The 24,904-nt window shown below is 35.8% G+C and overlaps 1 protein-coding gene across 5 annotated transcripts in view; it reads right to left on the bottom strand.

Annotated features, from left to right (window-relative positions):
- The window catches only part of AKT3 (AKT serine/threonine kinase 3), a 323,716-nt gene that overhangs the window by 52,918 nt on the left and 245,894 nt on the right, over positions 1–24,904 (bottom strand). For all 5 annotated transcript variants that reach the window (XM_087424489.1, XM_087424493.1, XM_087424492.1 and 2 more), the window contains 3 exons: positions 23,799–23,921; positions 15,150–15,278; positions 3,967–4,181 (listed from right to left, as the gene is read on the bottom strand). In XM_087424489.1, coding sequence (XP_087280615.1) covers positions 3,967–4,181; positions 15,150–15,278; positions 23,799–23,921 — 467 coding nt within the window. The remainder of the gene's footprint in view (positions 1–3,966; positions 4,182–15,149; positions 15,279–23,798; positions 23,922–24,904) is intronic.

A 24,904-nucleotide genomic window follows, 5' to 3' on the forward strand; every position in this document is an offset into this window, starting at 1 on the left:
AAAAAACAAATAGGTCATAGAAAACAAACAATTATACAATTCTAATGAATTCTGGTTATTATTAGGTACAAGAAATACATAAGTGGAAAAATCCAGGATCCTCTGACACATTGTCAGAATGGAAAATAGAACAATTAGCTAATATCTGAATATCCGTAGTGATGATCAGTGGCTCCCACAGTCTAGGTCTCCTGTCTCCAGATCTGTATACTAGAATGAACCACACCCCTGATACACAACTTTTAGATTAGATCAGATCATAAAAGCTGTGTTCACATTTGGAACTTTCAGACTGGCAACTCTATATTTAGTTAACACTCAGCACTCTACTCCTTGGCGTAACTATTTTTCATTCTATTTCAAGTCGTGTATGTCTTCCCCTCTCCCCCTCAAATGCAAATTCTTTTGAGGGCAGAGATCAGTACTGGATTATCCAAAGAGCATTTTGAGCTTGTGTTCAGGGAGCCAGAAAAGCAGAAACACCAAAACACATGTTTCTGAAAAGAATTTAACATTTCAAAGTATGCATCAAAGTAGTCTCCATGAGAGAAATCAGAAGTTCATTGTATTTTTTTATACTTATGTTACTGTTGATTTCAATACTGTTTTCCTTTTGAATTATATGTGAGCTGGTGGGTGAGGTAGGAGTTGGAGTGGAGAACCACAACCATTTTGCAAATAAAAGGTTTTAATCCAGCTTCAGTTATTCATCTTGGTGTCACTCCTCAGTTCTCTAGCAATAGTTTGGCTTTGGACATAGCCAGAATTTAATCCATATTTATCAAATACATATAAAACTAAAGTATCGGCCATGAATACTATGCAAAGTCTAAGAATATAATCTTAGATTGCCATTTCAGAAGCTGGGAGAGAGTCTTTAACACAAGCTTCCTCAAAGTGTGAAACTGTCAAAAATTTCAATGTCAATAACTCCCTAATGTACAATTTAAGACTTCAAAGTAATATCAAAATATGATTTGCACTAAGATATTTATGTCTAAGAATACTAAACTCCAATATCAGAATGCCAAACCAAAATCTCAGCTACTATGGATTCTTCACTATTAGAAACATCACGGAATTCATATTTTCCTAGTGTTATTGAATGCAACATGAGGTCATGCTTTTCCTATAAACTCTGCATAGAAGGATAAAGGAGATATTGATAGAATGATCATAAAGTAATAGAGAAGAAGAAATAAAAGCAAAACGATAGTTCGCCCTTTGATAGAAGGCAGCAATTCAGTAAAGAGTATCAGAAAAATTCAGGCAGTGTTTAAAATAGTTGAACAGGAATAATGAAGACGTTTACTACAATGCTATCTTTGATTATATTTCCAAAGACTTTTCAGGGTCCTTTGTGGGCTCTTTCTCTTCCTCCTACCTTTTAAATATTGAGCCAATACCAACAAGCCTCCTCCTTTGCCTGTACTCTCTGTCTGTTAGTAAGACTGCATTCTCCAAATCAGTCCCCCAAGCTGGAGACCTCAGAGGCACCCAACTCCTTCCACTTCCTCATCATCTCTATTTTATCATTCATAACGTTCTCTTTATCATTCTTCATCACTGCTTCAGGAAGAACTCCATCTCTTATCTGGACAATTCCATATGCATTCTTAACTGCTCTGCCTACTTGTCCCTTCGCTGCTCTAATTCATCCATGACAAAGCTGCCAGAGTTACCTTTTTGTAACACAAATCTGATTATACCATCCCTTACTTTTAATAATTCAGCGGCTTCTCATCCCCTTCTGAATAAAGATTAAATATTTTCTAAGAAAAAGAAACATAAGGTCCTTACAATCTAACATATCGGCTTCATCTCCCAATGTTACCCAACTCATATCCTACACTCTAGTCACTGAACTTCTCAAATGCCATGTTCATTTGCAATTCTAGCTGTTCTTTACATATAAATTTCTCTGCATGAGCGCCACAGCTCCTTCACGAGCCTGCTCAAGTCTCCCAATCCCCTAGACAGAGCTAATAATTTCAATAGCAATTTGTATGTAGTTTAACCTGAGCATCTGTGAAAGTACGTTTTCTGCCCTACATTATTCTACGAACACCTAGAGCAGAGATTATTCATCTTGTTCATCCTTGCATTCTCAATATTTTAATGCAGCAGTGGAGGGGCTTGACACATCTACTATAAAAGGAAATAGTAGATAAGTGAAAATACCACATCTTCTCTTTAGACAACACCAACTCCCAGGTGGACAAACCTTTAGGAGTTGTTCTACATACCAGGCCACTAACATTCTAGAAACTTACCTCACATTTATTCAACAATTATTAAGTACCTCCTTTGTGCTATCCAAGGGGGTAGGGGGGGTGGATGACAATAAAAGAATGAATGAGACACAGACACGAAAACTACAGGCACAATTTTGTTCTACTAGCCCCTTACAGAGGGGCCGCAAAGGAAGAGGTTGTCAAAGTTACCTAGAGGAGGTACGAAAGGATGGGATAAAAATTCACTGCCCTTGAAACCCATGCCAAATATGAGATCTCATAATCAAGTAGATAAAATGGAAATCCTAGTTCTGTTGAAAGATTACCTGTCATCAAGTGCACTTGTTACATTAATTGTGAAATAATCACATTAAATGGAACACATTTCAGAGCCTGAACCAACTGAGAAGTTGATGCATTATATATAAGATATATAAGAAATATCCAATACACACCAAGAAACTTGATTTCTACTCTTGTTCTACACAAAGTTTCTGTGAGACCAGGATAAATCACTTAACCCTCTCTGGGCCTCTATTTTCTCCTCAATCAAATGGAAATGAGAATAATATTTCCCTATCAACTCTACAAGGCACTGAAAAAGCAAAGGAGAGAACAGATGTGCAAATGCCCCGAAAAAGAAAACAAAATGACTTTACAAACATGGGTAAGATCTCAGTTATAGGATTAGGAAACCATTTTTGAATGGTTCCTCACAAAGGGAAAAAAAAAAGTTTGCTTATTGCTAAAGGGAAAATCACGTTCCTCCTAAATTGAAAAGCTAGCAGCAAGTAATGAAAACCATCTCTAAGGAGACAAAGCCCACATTTTAGGGTTCATTTATTCCTTCACCCATTAATTCAGTCTGTCAATAAATACATACTGAGCATCAACCATAAATAGAACATTGTAAAAAAACATTACGTGAGGTGTTATGGAAGATTCAACAATATAGGAAATGGTCAATCCTCAAGATACTTAAGACCTAAGAGATTTTCAGAGAAATACTGACATGCATATCTATATCTAGATGGAAGGATGGCTATATACATACATATATATATACATACATACACAGACATATATTAAGGGACATTTTAAAATGAACAGTCATTTCATATATGACATAAAATGTATGTGTAATGATTATACAAACACAACACTGTGGCTGATTAAGCAAAGGGCTGTAGGATTCTTCAGGTCATGGTTGTAGCTACAAAAATAGAAACACAAAGTGTGTAAAGATTTTTTTTGCTGGTAATCCTTTCAGCCATACATGGAAAAGAATATCTTCAAATGACAAACAAAAATTAGTTAGATCTGTTAACATAGGTTGGGGTGGGAGGAGATATAGAGACAGTTCTGTTCTTTTTATAATGTAAATCAGCAGAAATATAAAGGCCTACAGACTGAAAGGGAAAAAAGGGATCCTCCAATCCCCACAATAGCAAGCACCAGGGCAATTAAGAAATTGTTCGCTCATAATACGGATAATAAAACTCTCAAAATCCTTATTTGGTAAAATCTGCATAAAATTTCCAAGTTAGGAAAGAGTTGAGGAAATTTTAAAAACGTTCTATATTATGCAGTTAAAAATAAGTCAGTATCTCAGTGGGAAGATGTCTACACCAAATACATTGCTTCTTGGAGTTAGTTATATTTGAATTAATTTCCATATCACAATTTCTAACCACATTCAGCAGTAACGCACTGAGTGTTATTTGTGGCTTACCGTTTATTTGGATCCTTTATCAAGAGCCCTGAAAGCAATGATTTTGCATCTGAAGAGAGTGTTCGAGGAAATTTAATGTCTTCCATTAGTATTAGTTCAAAAAGTTTCTCATGATCCTGGTTGTAGAAAGGTAACCTCCCACACATCATTTCATACATGACAACCCCTAGGCCCCACCAGTCCACGGCTCGGCCATAGTCATTATCTTCTAACACCTAAAAGTGAAACCAGTGATTAATTATTACACATTAACTTTTAAAGCATTATTTATAAAACATAAGAATTTTACATAAAAATGAATCCTAAGTGTCAAAGCCTAGGTAGGCTATTCTGAGATCTTCACACCAAATATGTAGAGTGTTCAATACATATCCAGAAATGGTCAGTATACAAAAAAGGGGATAGGTCACACAACAAATTCCAAAGAAATGAGTATACAAGTGTGCTAAGCATCAAGTGAAAACTGTTAGCGTATTTTCTCTTAGGCCTACTTAATTTTTCATTCTGGTTCCACTAGCGTGGACTTTAACTAACAACCTAGGGCTGAGCCATGCTGATTACAGAGCATGTAACGTGCCTTACACCCTCTTGCATTAAGAATGAAGTGACACGAGCCAGACAGCACCAGACAGGAGTAGACAGAGGCTGTATAACAGAGGAGAAGACAGGGCGTGACAACCACAAACACAAATGTGAAAACTTCTGGAGGCCCCCACACATGCACACTCTTTCAGGAAATATCGAATCAACAAAGTGAACAGAGAGTTTTATTGTTTGGGTTGTGATCAAGTTTAGTATCCAAAACTTTAGTATCTCACAACAAAAACTTCTGTTAAGCACAAACAACAAAAACTATGGACTCAATATCTATGTGGGATGTGCCCTTAAATTTGTTTCCCAAAATATATTACATGCAAAATAAATTAAGTAAGAAATGATATGAAAGTATCAGTTAGGTTATGTTAGAGCACCCTGTTCAAATTGGAACATGGTAACTTGCCACTTGTCCCAGGAAAAATTTGATTTTTCCTTTCTACTAGATACGTTCCTCATCTAATGGAATTTTCTTCACCTATTTGGAACTTGCAATATTTTATTTTAAGTTACTGTATTTGAATAATCTTAAAGCTTACTTTATCTAATCCTCTTAGACTTGGGAAAAACAGATCAAAAAAACCATACGCATGAAATTTATCAATTAAAAAAAACCTCATAACTGATTACACAAGAGAATTTGTTACACAACAAAGTAGTACCCATATCCCAAACTTTCTTAGTTTGAATTAAGTAAACACGTTGTTGAAGATTACTCCTATGTGACTTTTATTCAAAATTTACCAATAATTTCATAGAACTGCACATGATATTTTTGACGGTTACATTACGATTACCCATAAATACTATGAAAGGCACTTTGGTAAACAAGGTATTTAAAGATGGAGAATATAATCTCAAGAAAAAACTGTGTTACTTAACGATTTATTCAGTAGTGGTTTTCAAATGGTATGAAAAGATTTTTAATTCAATTGTATCACTGCTTGTTTGTGGCTGAAGAAGACTGGGAACTGCATTGGCAAGTTAGGAACACAAGTCCGGTTCCCACGTTTTTCCGAAAATCTTTTGTAAACCACAAACTAAGCAAAATATTTTTGGGAAAAACAACAAATTCTCGTTCCTATATTTAGCCGAAAATATTTCAAATTTCTACTTGTTTGAAATGAGTAATGTGAGAACACACAGAAAACAAGAAACAACCTAAGGAGCAGGAGGAGTTCCACTTGATAAAGGAAATGCTAGATACATAATTTTTAAACAGCAGTGACTTTTGATTCTTCAAGAATCTCTCTCACGTCCAATTAGTACTGTTTGAGAGCCTTTATCTAACAGATCCAGGATTTTGCCTAATAATAACAAATTTTAAAATCTAAGTAATCTTTTATGCATTCCTACAACACCAACAAAACAGTGGCACACAGGAAAAAGAGCCAAATGTGGTTTTTAACCTCTTTTTTCATAAAACCATAAAAAGCATAAAAGCTGGATTAACTGCCTCCCGAACCCACATTTCACCAGCCGGGTTCTCATCCCCAGCTGGCAAAACTGGCAATCCTTTATTTTTGTTTAAATACCTGGTTTGCAGCCAGAAGGGAAAGTGAGTACATAAAAAAGGGTTTTATTTTTGAAGAGAAATAAGCAACTGAAAAATAAAACTGCATTGTAAAAAAATCTGTTCGATAAAATATATTTTATTTAGCTTTGTAAAATGAACACTGATTTGCTTCTGAACATCCATGCTTTAATTGATATATAGATACATAATGCTACAATTAGAACTATCTGCTGTATCATTTTGTACTGAACAAATCTGACGTGAGGTGCTGCCCTACTGACATGTAAACCTCAGCAACGTGGAGGAGAAAATACCCTAACAACTCAGCCAGCCCTCTTACCTAAGAGTCTTTGCTATCAATTAAAAAGAAAGGTTTCTGTTCAATTTCTACCTCCAAACAGCTGGAAGATGAAATATACAAGAAATAAAAATAAAAGTGACTCTAATATTCTACATGTGGATACATAATATAAAACATTACCCTGTTCCTTTCTCTTGCCTTAAATTTAAATTATTTCAAAACACAATACTGTGAAATACTCTAGAAATTCCAGAGTGAAATTAAAATCCACAGCCTCTTTTATATGATTTTTGGAAGGTAATTTTTCTCCCTTACTCAAAGCACTTCTTCTTCCAAAATTACAGTAACATCTAAAATTTACATTCTTTAACCTAAGAGTTACAATTCCTTCTAGATACCGCTGATGTTTTTTTCCCTAGCAAAACGGCTAATTTACTTCATGGTCATCGTGAGGGCTGCTCCAGAGGGTGTGAGACATGGTAATGCAGAGCCACAACAACAGGAAAGGGCATTTCAGCTCCATTACAGTGAAACATCGGATAATTTGGACATAAATGCAGATGAAAACCTGCCCGAGAGAAACAATCCAGTGAAGTCTTATCTTGAAAAATTAATCTAAAGAAAGTGCCTCTCTCCCATAACATCAATGTTGCTGACGTTTACACTGCACTCCAGGTTTAGCTACGAATGCAGATACTGGTATTTCCTTCTATTCCTACAGTGTCTGTAACCACAGAAGTAGCTTTACTTTATAACTACATTCCAATGCCCAGAGACAAAGGCAAGCGGGCATTTGGAGCACTGAAAGAAATACAAATGTTAAAAAATGAGAGGTGACATCAAATCCAACACCCAAACAGAGCACAAACTCTAGGAAAACAGGCTTAGTTTCAGTTTTTCCACCAGGGGCCAGAGATTGTTTCACTTTCTGATACAATAAAAACTAAGATTCAAGGGAGTCACAGCAGGTGCCAATTACTATTAATATGCTGGTAATATCTTATCAATATCTAGTAATATTTGATGTAGATACTTCCATTTATAAAACAGCCAGGTGAGTTAAAATAAAGTCACCACGAACAGCTCTTGAAAAGTTACTAATTTCAAAGAATGATATTAAATAATAAACTACGTATTTTAAAATGATACCATCAATTAAAGTTCCTAATGTAAATATTTATTTGGCTAATGGGCACTTTCAAAAAACATGTTCATTCCAATATTCTTTTACCAATTAGGATTACTGGGAGGTTGAAGGAACACCTCTCTGAGCCTGTTCGCCAGGCCACACAATGCACCCAAGGCAGGCAATTACAAGGAGCCTATGATGCCCTGGAGGGGCTTCCTGCTCAATCAATAATGCTGACAGAACAGATGGGGGAAAAAATTAAACATCTAAACAAACTGTCTGCACACCTATGTTGTGAAAGTAAACTGCGAACTTGGATGAACCAATTTACCGCTAAGGCAGAAAAATTTTTTTTCTGGTAACCTTATATTTCAGGTATCTGATATGTGTGTGTTTTATATACAAACACACATTTATATCCATTTTATCATTTATGGAAATCCTTTACATGTTCTTAACATCACATGAATTTGCAAAAAAAAAAAAAAAAACCCTGATAAATCTAATCAGATTCTAAAATGTATTGCAGCTTCAGGAGAAGTATATATTCCATAAGAATTATGAATTCCACGATTTTGAGGAAAAGAGGTATTTTCCTCTTAAGTATATTTTTTATGCCCAGTTCTCAGCTGCTCTAATGATTCGTAAGGACTGACACTGTCCCTGGCATTGCTGTGAAGGAGGATGCCGTAAGCTCCGTGGCCACTGCATAGCCTCGTACATATGCGCGCACATGGCCAACAGCGCACTCTCACAAGCAATCTCTGGTAGAACAGGCAACACTCTTGAGCAAGAGAAAAGCTAAATGGACACAATGCTGGTGATTAAATCATAATTTCCCATATCTGCCAGATGTCTATACTTCCTTTTATCCTGAAGCAGCAGACAATATTGCATTCCAAGAAACTGGGTCTTTATAACCCAAGTAAAAACAGTCGTTGTAAACTACTAAAGGTAATCACTAGTGTGCCCAGCTAGGATTAGTTTTATATACATTCTTTTGCTTCAGAGAATTTAAAATTAAACTTTGTGCTGAAACTAGAATCACTCCAAAGTACTGAATGCAAATATTCTAACTGTCAAAGCCAAAAGCCCCTATAACACTGAAAAGAACTTTAGGTGAAAAATAACTACCACAGGAACTGACAGGCCTCTAGGGAAGTAAAAGCCGCTACTTGCAAACACGGAGAGAGATTGACATTGAACTAAAAAATACCATTTTAGTTCATATTTAAACAATATCCAACTTGGGGACAAAATGGGATGGTTTTTAATGTTATCTAGGAACAGTATAAGTAGTAAGCCACCTCATATGACAGTTAGAAGTCCTTAAATATAAATTCTAACTATAAAGCAGACAACTGCTATCTGAACTAATCAGTGCTCCTTCACTTAATTTTCCCCTCAATGTTGGTGATGAGAACATTTCAGAACCAACAGAAAGATGAAGGTTTTCAAAAATCTCTTAAGAGGACAGGTGTTACACGAATTATTAATAATTAAATAAAATATCAGGGATGGACAGTTTTAGAAACGTGACTAAAACAACTTTTTATTTTTACAAAAAGCTTAGAAGTTTTAAGACAGTTTCACAATCTGTTAGAAACAGAATTTTGTCCAAGGGCTAAGCAAAATGTAACTACGTGTGCTACTATTTTTACCTACAGACTAAATGTGCAAACATATGTAACTTTGGCCTCTTTCATTTCTCTTAAAGTCTCCTAAAGACAATATGGTCAAGAGCCCACAAAATGACATCGTTTACAGTTAATCTTTGTTGTATTTAAAATAAACTAAAGTCCATTTAATACATTTAAACATTAAAAGTTAGGTTCCAACTACTCCTCCACCAACACTACTCCACGCTAGCGACGACATTTACCCTTCATTTATATGATTCTCTCAACTCCTTCTCAATAAGTTAACATATATCTTTGGCTTTAAATATATATAGAATTTAATTTCCATTTGTGCTATGATCTATATCGTGTCATGATGACTTTGAGCAAATCTTTGTATCAAAACAGTTATCAAAATATTCTGGTCTATTTCAGATATTTTCAAAATATTATAGAAAAGATATTAAAGACAGTAGGTTTCAAAAGAAAAGTGGATAAAATGACAGCAAGTGAATGTTTTCAAAAAATGAGGTTCTGAAAACTAAGAATGCATCAAAAAATGCATTTTCAACCACTGAAAAATATATTTTACACTTACATGAAATAAAATTATATACATTTTTTCTGAATAGCAACCACAACTAGACGCTATATATTTTCCAACAATCAAGTCATTTTTTGCAATCTTTTTGTTAGTCCTAACTTGATTATCAAATAATTTTTATTTTTACACTATTACAGAAGTGCATTTCTCTAGGTTTCCAAAACCACCTTATTCAACCTTCCCCATCTGTCACCATCTGCTTCTTTTTAGCATGTACTTTTTGTGTGATCACATAAGCATGTGAAAAATAACTAACATTCAGATGATTATCTGCTGGTACATTTGAGGACTGGGCATAATAAAAGTGAACTGCCAAAACGTACTTAACACTTTTAATTTTGTTGGGTCTTGCATGTAAGCTACATTTGATTTTCAAACTGTTTTACAGTTGGAAAGTTGATCAGGTACTGCTAACTCAAGAGCAAAGCTGAGACTCTAAATAATTAGCACTGCATAAAATGGTTTGGATTCAACGAGAGCCAAATCAAATAATAAAATTTAACAGTAAGATTTTATATGTGATTTCTAATTTCCTTTATAATTTCTGGGTGTGAAAATATGGTATAGATTGCAAAAACAAAATCCCCTCACAATATCATATGGCCCATAATGTATGGCAGGTCAAGTTTATTTCCTTCTGATACAAGAGAAAAACATATTCATTTAAACCTAAATATACTAATGCATTCTTAGAGACGCAGCACACTCAATGCATAGTTTATATGTCTGCTGGGACTGCACCTCTGCAACCTCTTAAAAAAAAAGACATGATTTTTTCCCTTTAACAATAAAGATCTATAATTCTTCATCAAAAGTGGTACGAGAACAAATACTTTTAAAAATACTCTTCTTTCCACAAATGGCATTTTTATACTATAAGACTTATCTTTTCCGGTGGTCTTTGCCACAAAGAAACTGAAGTTCATTTAAAATTTAAGTTTATTTAAAAATCAGCTGAGTCTGATATATAGAACAGTTAATAAATCAGTTTTGAACTGATTTCTAACTTCTTTTGAAGCATCGATTAAATATCCTTCATCTATCTTTAACAGCAAAGCATTTCTAGCAGATTAAAACAACTTGAAAGGTAAAGGATGACCATGCCAGATGAAGTATAGGCTGCAGTAAGATCTCTCCACAATGTGTCAACAAGTCTTCTACAAGACAAGAGAAAGGAAAATACTGACAGAGAAGCGGTCCTCAGGAATGTATCCCAGCTCTGATAAACAACCACGATGAATATACTGTCAAGAAGAGTCTGGCATTAATAATGGCATGGACTAGGAATTTCAGGGTTCCAAAGAAATGAGAGGCACCATCTGAAGTAGAGGGAAGAGGCTGGGTTCAGCTTCTTGCCAATCGCTCCCTAACTCGGACCACGTATATCTGATCACATTATTGCCTTGCTCTGAATTCAAAAGTGCTTTTCCCTTATCCGGGAGATCACGTCTAAACTCCTTTGCTTTCCCCATCCCGATCTATGTGTCCAACCTCCTCTTTCCGGCTTCCTGTTTACTGTCACCAGACCCTCCCAGCAGGCTTACGCACCCTTCCTTCTCCTTCCACTATACTGTACATAACTCCAGTAAAGCTATTCTGTTCTTTGACAGTAATAATTATTTTTCTTATCTTACCACCTTAGAAAAACAGCAAGCTACTTGAGGACAAAAACCATTTCTTACTATCTGTGTATCCCTAGCACCTAACATAATGCATGACACCTAATAAATTTGCAATAAATATTTCTTTAATGAATGAATGTTCTTCAGTGAAATGGTCCATATTGGTGATGAGAAAAAGGACTTAAATTCTTGTTTGAAAAGTAAGAGTAAACACATCCAAAGTTATCCTGATTTTAAAAAAATGCAGTATTTGACACAAATACTTAAAATATGAGAATTAAAATTACATGAGAAATTAGTTGTGTCCAGATTTGTCCTCCTCAAATGGTAACTACAATGATCACTCTATCCTATAAAAATAAGGCATCAAGATTTAAATTATGGGGCCGGCTCCGTGGCTTAGCGGTTAAGTGCGCGCGCTCTGATGCTGGCGGCCCGGGTTCGGATCCCGGGCGCGCCCCGAGGCACCACTTCTCCGTCCAACGCGAGGCCGAGTCCCACGTACAGCAACTAGAAGGATGTGAACCTATGACATGCAACTATCTACTGGGGCTTTGGGGGGAAAAAAATGAATAAATAAAATCTTTAAAAAAAAAAAAAAAAAAAAAAAAGATTTAAATTATGAATCAACATGTATCAGCCACGTGGATATAAGCTCCTGTTAAAGACCAGACTTTTGCAACATTAAAAAAAAAAAAAGGTATACAGAAATGTTTATTTGTCTTTAAAAAGAAATTGAAAATTTCTTGTGAATTGTAAACTTTCTATTTAGAAACAATTGGACTCTTCTTGCATTAAATCTTGGTTTTGTTCTTCAGTTGATGACATTTGCATATAAAACAATCTTTGTTTCTTAGGAGATCATCTGCTTCTGAAATGAGATGTATTTATCTTCTTCAGAAATAATTTCCCCTAATTGTGACACAACTAATTTTGTTATTCTAAATATGGGATATCATCATCCATGGCAAATGTATAGGACGGGTAATTGAACTCCAGAGAAACAAAGAATTTGTTTTTCATGACATTCACAAAAACAATCCTAGTCTAGAAAATATGATCTTGTATTTGAATAAACAAGGAACAGTGTTTCTAAAATCTCCACAAAAATGGAGAATTTTAAACTCCAGATTTTGTAACAGAGAAAATGATATTTTTGGTAGCCCTCAAGAAAATAATAGTTGGAAATTTACTGTATTTAAAATTATTAGCACTTACTTACAGTAACTCAACATTCTTGAAACGTAAATTTAATCCCTAACAGACAAGAACTATTATCATAATAAACTGGCATGAGTTACTACATGTACGAGGAATGCTAGTATTATTCTGAGTGTATTCCTACTTCTAATTTCTCTTGATTACCTTTTCCTGTTGAGTATTTACACAACATCCACTTGAAAATTACAATTATTTACATGTATAAGTGGCCTTGAAATTGTGACTTTTTGGGGCCCTGATGTATGTAGTCAAAAAAGTAAAAGTGGGCTTTATAAGACGAACCTAGTTAGAATCCTGATTCTATCTCCACCACCTCCTTGCTGTGTACAGAATACATTAAAAAAAAAAATTCTGATCCTTATTCCCTCACCTTTAAAAAAATCAGGGCTGCTATCATAAAAGGTTATTCCAAATATGCAATGCACTTACACAGCATATGGCACATAGCCTATGTTCAATAAATAGTAACCTTCATCCATCGAAGAGGAACGCTTCCCTATTTGGCTCCTGCCACACTAACCTTCTTGGAGTTTGAGGGGAGAACTAAGCTTGTTCCTGCCTCAGGCTTTTTACAGTAGCTGCTCTCTACGTTTGCAAAGCTCTTCCCCTCTATTTTTGCAATAGCTGCCTCATTCCTTGCATTCAGGTCTCTGGTCAAACATCACTTTCTCTGAACATCCTATTTATAGAAGATTATATTTTCCAAAGACAGCTGCAACAATATCTCTCATCTCACATGCTCTTCTACAATGGAGAGATGGGGTCGATGTCACTATGCCTTAAATCTGTGTAGGCTTAGGACTGCTTAACCAGCAAGCATATGACAGAAATGTTGTTGTGTGATTTTTGAAACAAGGTCATAAAAAGAGATGCATACACGGATGTTCATAGTAGCATTACAGGCAAAAAGTGGAAGCAACCCAAACATCCATCAACTGCTCGATGGATGGATAAAATGTGGTATATGCACACAGTGGAATATTATTTGGCCATAAAAAGGAATGAAGTACCGATAACATGCTAAAACATGGATGAAAACATTATGCTAAGTGAAAGAAGCCAGACACAATAGGCCACATATTGTACAATTCCATTTATATGAAATTTCCAGAATAGGCACGTCTATAGGAACAGAAAGTAGACTAGTAGTTGCCTAGGGGGAGGGGAGGCTGGGGAACTAATGGGTCTGGGGTTTCTTTGTTGGAGTGATAAAAATATTCTGGAATTAGACAATGGTGATAGTTGCACAACTTTGTGAACATCCTAAAAACCACTACTGTGCAAATCAAAAGGCTGAATTTTATGGTATGTCACTTGTACTCTAATAAAATTATAAAAAATGTACTACGAAAAGAAATTTTCAAAAAAACTAATAAAACATTTTTTGACGGTTTACTAGTTGAAAAAAAAAAAGGATGCAGCTTCTCACTTCTTCCCTTGCACATTCCCTTTTAGAACCCAGAGCCAAAGTCTGACTACCCTGAAGCCACGAGGTTATAAGGAAGCCCAGGTCACATGCAGAGGCTGAGGCTACATACGAACACTCCTGTTGATAGCCCTGTTAAGGTACCAGTTGACAGCCAGCATCAACTGTCAGACATAGGAATGAAGAGACTTCCGATTCCAGCCTCCAGCCACAGAGTGACCTTCCTACTGCAGCATCTTCCCGGCTAAGACTCCATACACCGTGGAGCAGAGGTAAGCCAGCCCTGCTGTCCATTCTGCACTCCTGACTCAGAATCCACCGTCACACAAAACAGTTGCTTTTCACCATTAGGTTCTGGAGTGGTTTGTTACACAGCAATAGAAATTTGAACACTATTTAAAATAGTCACCATACCACACCCTCCCCTTTATTGAGCCTTTTTTCCTTCCTGGTACTTATTCATTACAGGACATGATGTTGTTTATTTTTATTCTGTATCCCTCCATCACAAGTAAGTTCCCTGAGAGCAGGGTCCTTTGTGTCTTGCTCCTGTAACCATATCACCCAGAAAAATACCCACCACATAGTAGACGCATAATATCTATTTGTTGAATAAACAAATTAGTGAACTCTTGTGGAGCCCTCAGCATGGCGAGGTCACCAGGTGGAGCTTGCTTGGGCAAGAATTCCAAAATGGAGCTGCTGTCATTTCATTAACTTTTCCAATGAAACACTTTCCAATAATTAAGTATGAAAACCCACATTACTACAAATCCAAATTATTATTTCTTTGTTTCTACGGAAAATCCAACGTGTTTTATAAAACTGTAAACATTCTTGCTGAAGACATTTAATCATTCTATTTTAATAAATGAATCAAAATGGGCATAATCAAGAAATAAAATGTGTATGGCCAAGAAATAAAAATTTTCTTAATCCTGTAGTTAGTACCTTTGTGCTCATAAAGTTTATAAAATTTAATTTCTATATATTCTTGCCCTATAATAAATACCACATTAAACAAGTGGGAGTAAAATAGATTTGATTCATGTTGAAATCTAGATACTGCAATTTTTTTAATGCTTAAATGGTTTACTTTGTAAAACATTATGTCAGTGTTATTTTTTCCTACGAATGGAACTACAGCCTACCTCTGGTGCCAGATATTCTGGTGTACCACAGAACGTCTTCATGGTGGCTGCATCTGTGATCCCTTCTTTGCAAAGTCCAAAATCTGTAATTTTTATGTGGCCATCTTTATCCAGCATCAAATTCTCCAACTGCATAGTAAGAAAAATGACATAATTTGCTCTATAGTCTTCAAAAATAGGAAAATACTGTTTTGAAAAATTGTCGAATGCTGTATAAGATATTTTGGAAAGAGGACACAGTTGTAGTTAACAGAACTTTCGGTACTTCCTATAGCTTCCTAACTCATGTGTAAAAAGAAGCATGTTTTATCAAATACTTCATGATGATAAAATTATTGATTTTTAAACCAATGGGAATAAGAGTCATTATTGCGTAAGTTCTGAGAACTAAAGCCTAATTAACCTTTCACAGCCAATATCAATCCTCTTTTTTTTCAAAAAAAAAAAATAAATTGTAATTTAAACAATCCTAAAGAGATAACATCTTCTTCTAGATATATACAGATGGTTTTCAGCAATTTCTCTTGGGAATCTATTGCTATTATAAAATGTTCACTTACAGAAATATTTTTTGATGGTGGCTGTAAATCACACCTAAATCTTATTTTGTAAGGTAAGGCAATATCCTCTTTTGCAGTTCTTTGTAATAAAGAAATACCAACCCTTTTAAACATAAAAAGAAATAGCATGTCAAACATTCAACAGTTAATGAAAATATATAGCATAAATATGAAGTTGGAATCTCTTTGAAGTCATTAATTCAAAAACATCAAAGAGAATCTTAAAGTTTAACGCAGTAGCAAAATCATCTGCCTCAAGTGAAAATTATGAAATGCAAGGCGGAAGGAGTCTGTGCAAAGCCAATGCAACGAAACATAGCAACAGTAACTGATCTTTTTCTCTCAACTTGAACCCAAAGTTAGGATTATCATCACACAAAGATATCGCTGAGCTCTGAGTTGTGATCCTATAGCCTTATGCAAACAGGTCCCCTAACATTGCCCAGTCATGTAGATACAACCTAAACGAACACACAAGAAACACATGTGAAAACTACATTAGCAGGATAAATGATAATTAACTTATTTAAGGAGAAGATACTTATACTACTCCTTAATGTGATGACATATGCAAGTGCTCGCCTGAACTCTGCAATTCCGAACAGAACCCCATACAGAAACATAAACAGATACCATCACACAGAATGTGATGATATCATACCCTGCCACATTATCCAACGTCTTGTACACCAGAAACTAAATACAGTGGAGCAAGTTGTGCTCACTGAAGGAAAGATCAGAATAGACATAACGGGCCGGCCCCATGGCTTAGCGGTTAAGTGCACGTGCTCCGCTATTGGCGGCCAGGGGTTCAAATCCCAGTCGCGCACCAATGCACCGCTTCTCCGGCCATGCTGAGGCCGCGTCCCACATACAGCAACTAGAAGGATGTGCATCTATGACATACAACTATCTACTGGGGCTTTGGGAGGGAAAAAAAAAAAAGGAGGAGGATTGGCAATAGATATTAGCTCAGAGCCGGTCTTCCTCAGCAAAAAGAGGAGGATTAGCATCGATGTTAGCTCAGGGCTGACTTTTCTCACAAAAAAAAAAAAAAAAAGAATAGACATAAGTCCTTGGGTATAGTACTCACTGGGCTACCCAACTGAACTAAAGGCTCCACACGCGTTTCATGAGCTGCAGATACTTCAGAGAAGCGAGTCTGTCTGTGACTCGTCTACAGAAAGCTAAATGAACCCTCAATATATTGTCGAACCTTTCAAAAATTAAAGTTTTTATTTTATCTAAATTCAGATACCTTGCATCTTCCTTGTGCATCTCTACTAACTGCAACCTAAAAATCAAGCCTAATTTGCACAAATGCCAATAAGTCCTGAATCCTGGAATCAATCAGAAATATCAAGAAAGAGTTTCTCTGTCTACTTCTCTTTCTTCCTGTTATCTCGCTCTCTCTGCCTTGGTCTTTCTCATCTTCTTGCTTCTGGTTTTCTCTCCTTTTTCCTTCTTTCCAACAACACCCTCTTCTTCCTCCCTCTCCTATCTTGCCATAATGAGAATGAGAAGTATATAGTGGAGGATCTGTTGTTTTGTTGGATAAAAATATGTATGTCCTGTTCTTAATTTTTAAAAATATGCTTATTGTTTTAATATATGAATATGTACTATATAAAAACAAAACCAAAGTAAGTTCCTAAAATGTTACAAGATCTTTTAAAAAATATTTACTAAATCCCTCCTACTAACAAAATACCTAAAAAATTCTTATAAAAACTTCAAATAATACATAGTATATCTACTCCATCCCATTCCCACTCCCATCCTAGTTTGGTATATATTATGTCAACCCTCTTTATGTGTTTTACATGCCTTACAAAGTATTCATGGCAACATGGTAGCATGTACTATTTCTCCACATTCTGACAAGGCTATTTTGAAGTGGATGGATACATAAGTATCAAAATGTATAAATACTGTTTTTTAATACCAAGAAGTATATATACTTAAAAATATCCTGATTCATATCTAATTCTCCACCCCCATATCTCATCTCTCAGATACCAAGGGCTGAGGGATGAGGAATGAAATGAGACGCAGGGATAGGGTGGAGTAAGGAATAGGCTAAAGGTGACCAGGAGTCCCTGTCTGCCCGGAACTGAGGGCTTTCCCAGGACACAGGACTTAAAAGTTCTAGAATTGGGAAAGTTTTGGACAAACAGGACAGGTGGTCATCTTACTTGTTTTATAAATCAGCTTTAAAAAAAAATTACAATGACATAGTAAGAAATAAGGTCAGCCTACGGGATGACTGAGAGATGAGGTGAGGCAGCATTCGCACGGGAGGCAGGAGAAGACAAGAAGGGTAGGAGTGTAGGGTCAGGTCAGAGGGCTTCACCCTCTGAAGGGTGAAGCTTCAGTTTCACCCATTACTCACTGTATGAATTGGGCATGCTACTTGATTGCTACATGCCTCAACTTCATCTCTAGGACAGAGGTAAATAACTGTAACGATCCAATGTGATTGTTGAGAATTAAATGAGATATGGAATGCACAACTTAGACTGTAAGCATTCGATAAATGTATTGATCATTTATTAAACATGGAGAGTTTAATGGCTGATTTGTAAGTTATCAAAATGGTGTGTGCTCTTCCAGACAACTTCTATTTTAAAGAAAAGAGCTTTAAAGAAAAGTTCTGGAGTGGAACCTATAAAACACTCCTGTCAGTTCAGTGACTTCATTAAAAACACTTTCCAATATGCAATAATTTCTTTTGACTAAAACAACAAAACTAAATATTTCATATTTTTTGAGCCAGTTATTTTACAACCCTGTCCACCTTCTTCTGTCAATTATTTTTTTTCTCTTACCACCTTGGAATGACAAGAACAACTTGTCCATCAAACGCATGAACAATAGTCAGAGATGCATCACCTTAAAAAAATGATATCCCCAAATCTAACCTTGTATGAAGATAAATCAGAGGGGTAATTAAATATCCAGTCTTGCTAAAATATAAATAATAATTTCACGCAGACACATAACAAAGTTTCCATAAAATATGAGAACCATTAGCGGTGTGATTCACAAATGTGAAGGAGGCACAGAATCATCTGGAAGTCTTTTCATGGCAGATCAATGGCCTAGATAGATCAGAAACACCTGGAAACCACTTCCTTAGTGCATTTAACACTAACCTAAAGAGGATTTAGTCAAACATTTTTAGGAGCCCTTCTGTGTAAAGGAGGAATGAAAATATTTACAAATGACCTCTCTTTGGTTCTCTCTCCTAAATCTCATGGCTTTACTTCTTCCTTTTCTTAGCCATAAAATGCAAAATGCACACTGTCGCTCACTGTCCAGGTACTCTCTGTTTTAAAATTTTAAATGTATCTGTTTTATCTCCACAGTCAGTCTTAGTTTCCAAGACTGAGAGCAGGGCAATATGTTTATGCTGAATGGATGTGTCCACTGGCAAAAGCAATGATGAAGTCAAATAGGAGGTTTGAGAAAAAAGATTATATATTATAATCTGGGTAATGCTTACTACTTGTATCAGTTAGAAGGTTGTTATCTAACAGTCCACACTCTAAGGAAAGAAAAAGTATCAGACATGTATCTCACAGAGTTTCCATAAAAAAGGCAACATTTTTTACCCAGTTGAAATGGACAGGCATTATCTGATTCAGCATATATAAGGAAAAACAGTAGCTATTGAAATCTTTTTTCCTCTGTGCTTTGTGGACAAGAAATTATAGCAACAAAGTATTATGCTCCTTGCTGCTCTTGCTGGTGCCTAAAATAAAATTAAACTCTAAAAATCCTAGCTATCTTTAATATAGTGCTTTCCAACCTTTTACACTTCAGAGTACAATACAAAACGAAATCTGCATGGTGTACCAGGATCAGTGGAATCAGTGGGCAGGCTGCCTGAGGCCAAAAGTGATCGGCCCCAAGGCTCCTCCAACCACCTAGTGGGTTGAGGGAGGCCACGGCTTGGGCACACCTATCACTCATTTGTAGCACACAGGCTGGGAAGCTCTGCTCTAATACACGTCAAGCCAGCATAATATTTATCTATCTTTTAGGTATCCTTTTAGTTAAACGGCTGACATTGTGATTAAAGAAAGGAATGAAAACAGCAGTTTCTAAGGGCCCTGATGACTATATTGTAGCAATATAAACAAACAACTCCTTTCACCCACTCTGACACCCTCTTTTAGCACAGTTACATCAGACTGAGTGTTCAGTACCGAGACTGCCTCAGGCCCAAGAATGGCGTAAGAATTCCTCCTCCGCAGACTGTATATTTAAGTTTATGGGTGTCAAGTGCCAAAATGTCACATAAACTGAACTGCAGGAACTAAATGACCATAAATTAAAAGAGTGGGCTGAAATACTGAAAGAAAAATGTGTCTTCACTTGCAACCTTCCTAAGCTAGAAAAGGACTCATCAGGTACAACACTGGAGGCCCCATCTAGGCTGCCAGGCTACTCAAGAACTTACTGCAAATAAGGAATACAGCCCAATAATACCATTTAATTTTAGAAGTGGAAGGGATTTTTAATAGTGGTGGCTTAAAATTTCTATAAAAAAGGGAATTCAGAGTGACTGCCTAATTAGAAGTGGGAGTTGGGGGGATGTGTCTTGAGACTCTGTATGTAAAACAAACATGCTGTTTTCATTTAGACTGAGGATTTATTTGGGGTGAACATCAGGGAGCTGATGAAGATTGGGAGGGCTGTGGTAAAAGACTCTCTGAAACCATCCCTTTGTAACATTACCATGTCTTAGAAATGAAATCTATTTGGCAGTTTCTAATATTAATAATGTAAATGATTAAATTACCTATAAACTCTTTGGGTAGAAACAAGATTAAATTTTCTACAAATAGAATATAGTAGCAAGGTATGTATTATTTTCTGCCCTTCACCCTGGCATAAACTCTTGGAGAAATTAATTCTTAGTTATTTCTATTATTATTATATGCACGTTTGCAAATGTCCCTAATTCAGCCTATTCTGTACTTGGACGGCCATAGTTGTTGAAAAGAAAGGTTATACTTGCAAAATAAGAACTAAGCAGAAAAGTTTTTAACACAATTTGCTCTACTGACAAAGTCTTAGAAGAGATTTCTTTAAATGTTTTTGTTATCATGAAGCAACACCAGTTTTTCCTACGTAATGACAAGGGATTTGGGTCCTTACCGAAACAAAATATCGCATCACAACATGTATTGATAAATTATGCAAACTTACTTTTTATGCAACAAAGCTTGCGATAATTTATTTGTTGCTATGAATATAAGTTATTAGGAAATATAAACTGATAAAATATGTTAAATTAACTTGCACATGAAAAAGGCTTTGCCTCCAATGATAAATGGGGCAGCAGCAAACAGGTCCTGATTTACTTGAGAGGCGCAGGTACCATAGGCATCTCAAATAGATTTGCATTTGAATAAACATGAGGTCATTAGTAAGGAGATGATAAAAAATCTGAGATTGATCAATCAAAGTAGGTATCTGAATCAGTTTTTGATGATGCTGTTTTTAATACATCTGCTGTTAATATATTTATACATGCATTCTCTTATCTTTGGCAGCTCTATTCACATTTTAGGTGATTGCCCAGAGCTAATCCAATGCATTTCCCCATCTAGATTTCATTTCAACGCTAGAAAGGCAGAACGGTGTAATGAAAAGAACATTAGATCTGGAGCTAGGATTCATGGGTTCTAATATCTTGACTAGGTCACCAACTTAGTCCGTTACTTTGAGTAAGTTACTCACTAGGCTTCCGGGCTTCAATGATCTCACCTGTAAACTATGGTCCAGCTCTAAATTTCCATGGTCGCACCTAAAGTATCTCATTCTATTATGTATAATCCTGTGCACTATGGATACAAGTAACACTTGTATAAATTCTGAATGTTCGCCTTTTTACATTACATGTATTCTTCCTGGTATATATTCACATGGTTTCTGTACTATGCTATACATTTACTTAGACCTTTAAGTTCAGGTTATATTTAAAAAAAATAAACATAGAGAGCAGAGACCACTTAACTGTCTAGTAAAGTGAGTGGTTTATGCATATGGTAACTACATGACTGGTATTCATATAAACAGTAGATACTTTATATTGCAGTTTAATAAATTTAGCCTAATTCCATCATCAGAAAGCACAGGGCAACAAAACTCACATTAAATGAACTTTAATATGTTGATTCATTTATCGAGAAATGATTAATGGAGAATATTGACCAAGACTATCCCAATTACATCATTCCTTAACGCTGACAATCAAGTGGGCATTCTTTTCTTTGTTTCTTTAGGCTACTACTTCTATCTTCCAGTTTTAAAAGCATTTTGCATGTGTTACTGAGTACTTCAAAATGATTCTCATTTCCTTAAACCCAGGAAATCCTCTCCTTTCTCCCTACAAATGGGATTCATAAAATACGCAGCGGGAGTGGAGGGAGTATACGCAGGCAGAGAAGAGCTAACTATTTATAAGTGAATTTGCAAATGCCATATAACTTACAAGTTTTGTCATGCCATATAACTAATTTCTTTAAAAAACATCTAGATTCAAGACATTTAAACATTATAGGATTATTTGGCCATGCAGACATCAGATACAGGGATGCTGAATTCTGCCACATTCCTGGGTATAAAAAAAGCTTCAGGCTAAACACAATCACACTGTTGATGTGTCGTCCTCTTTGATCCGCTCTGGCACGTAGTGGACCATCCCTGATCTAGACGTTTTATACTTGCATAGTTCACTTTTCCTCAATGCAGTACTTTACAGCTTCTTTTAAACTTTCATAAATAGTAGTATGCTATACAAACATACATACTATATTTCATTGTCATCATGTAAAATAACACTTTGCCAGATAGTGACGCCTTAGGATCATTCATAACATAAAGGTACATGATAGGAACATCTCAAAATAACCTATACAACTGCTTAAATAATTAAATAACTTAAGAATCACAGTTGTTTAAAAAGGAGTGAGATGGGAGTGAGGCAATAATTCTGATTCTTTTATATGCCATAAAAAATATGTACATATATACCTCATTTCATACAATTTTATAAAAGAATCATGTAACTTCTATTTCTACAGATCAAATTATATTTTAAACAAACCAGTACTTGATAAATACAGCAACTCTGTGTCAAATTTTACTAGCTCAAGATTACTATATGATTTACTTTTTAAGAAAGTAATATTCTCACATAGAGAATTTGTTCAAATTGTGACATGATACAATTGCCTTATTATGCCAATCTAATTCGAAACAGTACCATGAGAATTACTATTACCTTTTATGAGCTGCTCCAAGGGGCAGCAAACCATGGCCTGTGGGCGAAAGCTAGCTGACGGCCTGATTTTGTAAACAAAGTTTCACTGGACACAGCCAGACACCCTCATTCACGTACCATCTGGGACTGCCTTCGTCCTACAGTGGCAGAACTGAGGACGTGCAAAGAGACCGTACGGGCAGCAAAGCCTCCAACAGCTACTATCTGGCCTTTTCAGAAAGTCTGCCAATCCCTGAGCTATTCTGAGGGTCTCATCAGAAATGAACTTGGAGAAGTCAAGTTACTATTACCAATAAAACAATACAGTGCTTTTTAAAATAGAAACTAAGCAAATTAATAAAACGCTACATTAGAATGCTTCAGGAATTTAAACCTACCAAAATCAAAACAAATATTTTCCCCCTGATAAATAATCTTATTTATTATGGAAGTTTCCTCGTAATACATCATAGGATGTTAGAATATAATAATGAAACACTTTAAAATGTCACTTGCAAAGTTACTTGACTTTTAATCAGATGTTTAATATTACTCATATCATTTCTGGCAGATCATACTTGATCAGAGCAGTCAAGCAAAAATTATTTTGCACATCGAAAATGCGGACATAAAGGAACTACATACATATCAGTGAATGAAATTTCCTGTCAAATGCAGTGAACTACATTCTTAAACAGAGTGCTTTTTTTCCCAATTAAATCTGCTTTTCTCCAAACTGTGTAACTTTCTAATTACTTTGTGTTTTTCCCTATAGTCTCTGCAAAAACAAATTGTGATTACTTTTTTTTTTACCTTGAGATCACGATACACGATCTTCCCGGAATGTAGATAGTCCAGGGCAGAGACGATCTCTGCACCATAGAAACGTGTGCGGTCCTCAGAGAACACCCGCTCTCTCGACAAATGGAAAAACAGCTGCAGGGTAAACAGCAGGGACAGGATTGTAATAATTACTGATTTAGTGGGGGAAATTAACACAAACATAAAACACCTCTCCTCACCATATTGTGATGATAGATAGTGTGCTCTCAGTGGACACTGAGCACTCTTAGACAGCAGCTGGCTTATCTTTTCCAGGTTTCCAACGGGAAACCGCGAGCTGTTAAATCAGCGTTTTAATCAATATACCAATCTTGTTGAAGGCATTCTGCTTGCTACCCATTTAACCTTCAGTTACCAGAGGAAAAACGTACGCATCATCAGACTGCATTTTCCCCTCACTACACTGTTGCTTCAGTCTTTCAAGGATTAGGTATTGAGACGTTATTAAAATAAATGAACACAAGCACAGATGTAATATCTCTACTTAATTATTCGATTTCAAAGAAAGGACTGCTGGTTTGCTCAAAGTGATTTATATGAACTTGTTATACTCTACAACTGTTGATTCATCCTGATCTCTCTAGAAATGTTTCAAAGTTTGAATCAATGTTTTCTATGGTGAGAAACCGCAAGGCTTTAAGTTTCTAATTTATTTTAGTAATGCCCAAATCAGACTGAGAAGCTCCCATTATTCCCTTAATAGTTCTCAATGCATATTCTATTTCAATTTCAATAATAATTCTATTTCAATAATAATTATGACACCAATCTTTTCTCACGTAATCAGTTAAAACTATAAGCCAATCCATTTCCTGTTAATCACCCAAAAAATATACCACTCAACAATCAACAAATATTTATTGGGTGCTCACTGTGGCCAAGCACCCAGGTCTCCTTTTAGGCCAGCTCTTTATTTAAGAAACTGCCTATCTCGTCTCTCAGTTCAACAACGTATATGAGGAAGGAGCAAGTTTCAGGCACCATGAATTGACTATGGACCTTTGCTGTACTATTTCACTGTATTAAGAAATCTGCTAAGGACAACGAAAGATTGTTGACAGCGCTGAGTACATTGC

The sequence above is a fragment of the Ceratotherium simum genome, chromosome 36, assembly GCF_057802395.1.
Source record: "Ceratotherium simum simum isolate JZ-2026a chromosome 36, ASM5780239v1, whole genome shotgun sequence".
In the NCBI taxonomy this organism is placed as follows: domain Eukaryota; kingdom Metazoa; phylum Chordata; class Mammalia; order Perissodactyla; family Rhinocerotidae; genus Ceratotherium; species Ceratotherium simum.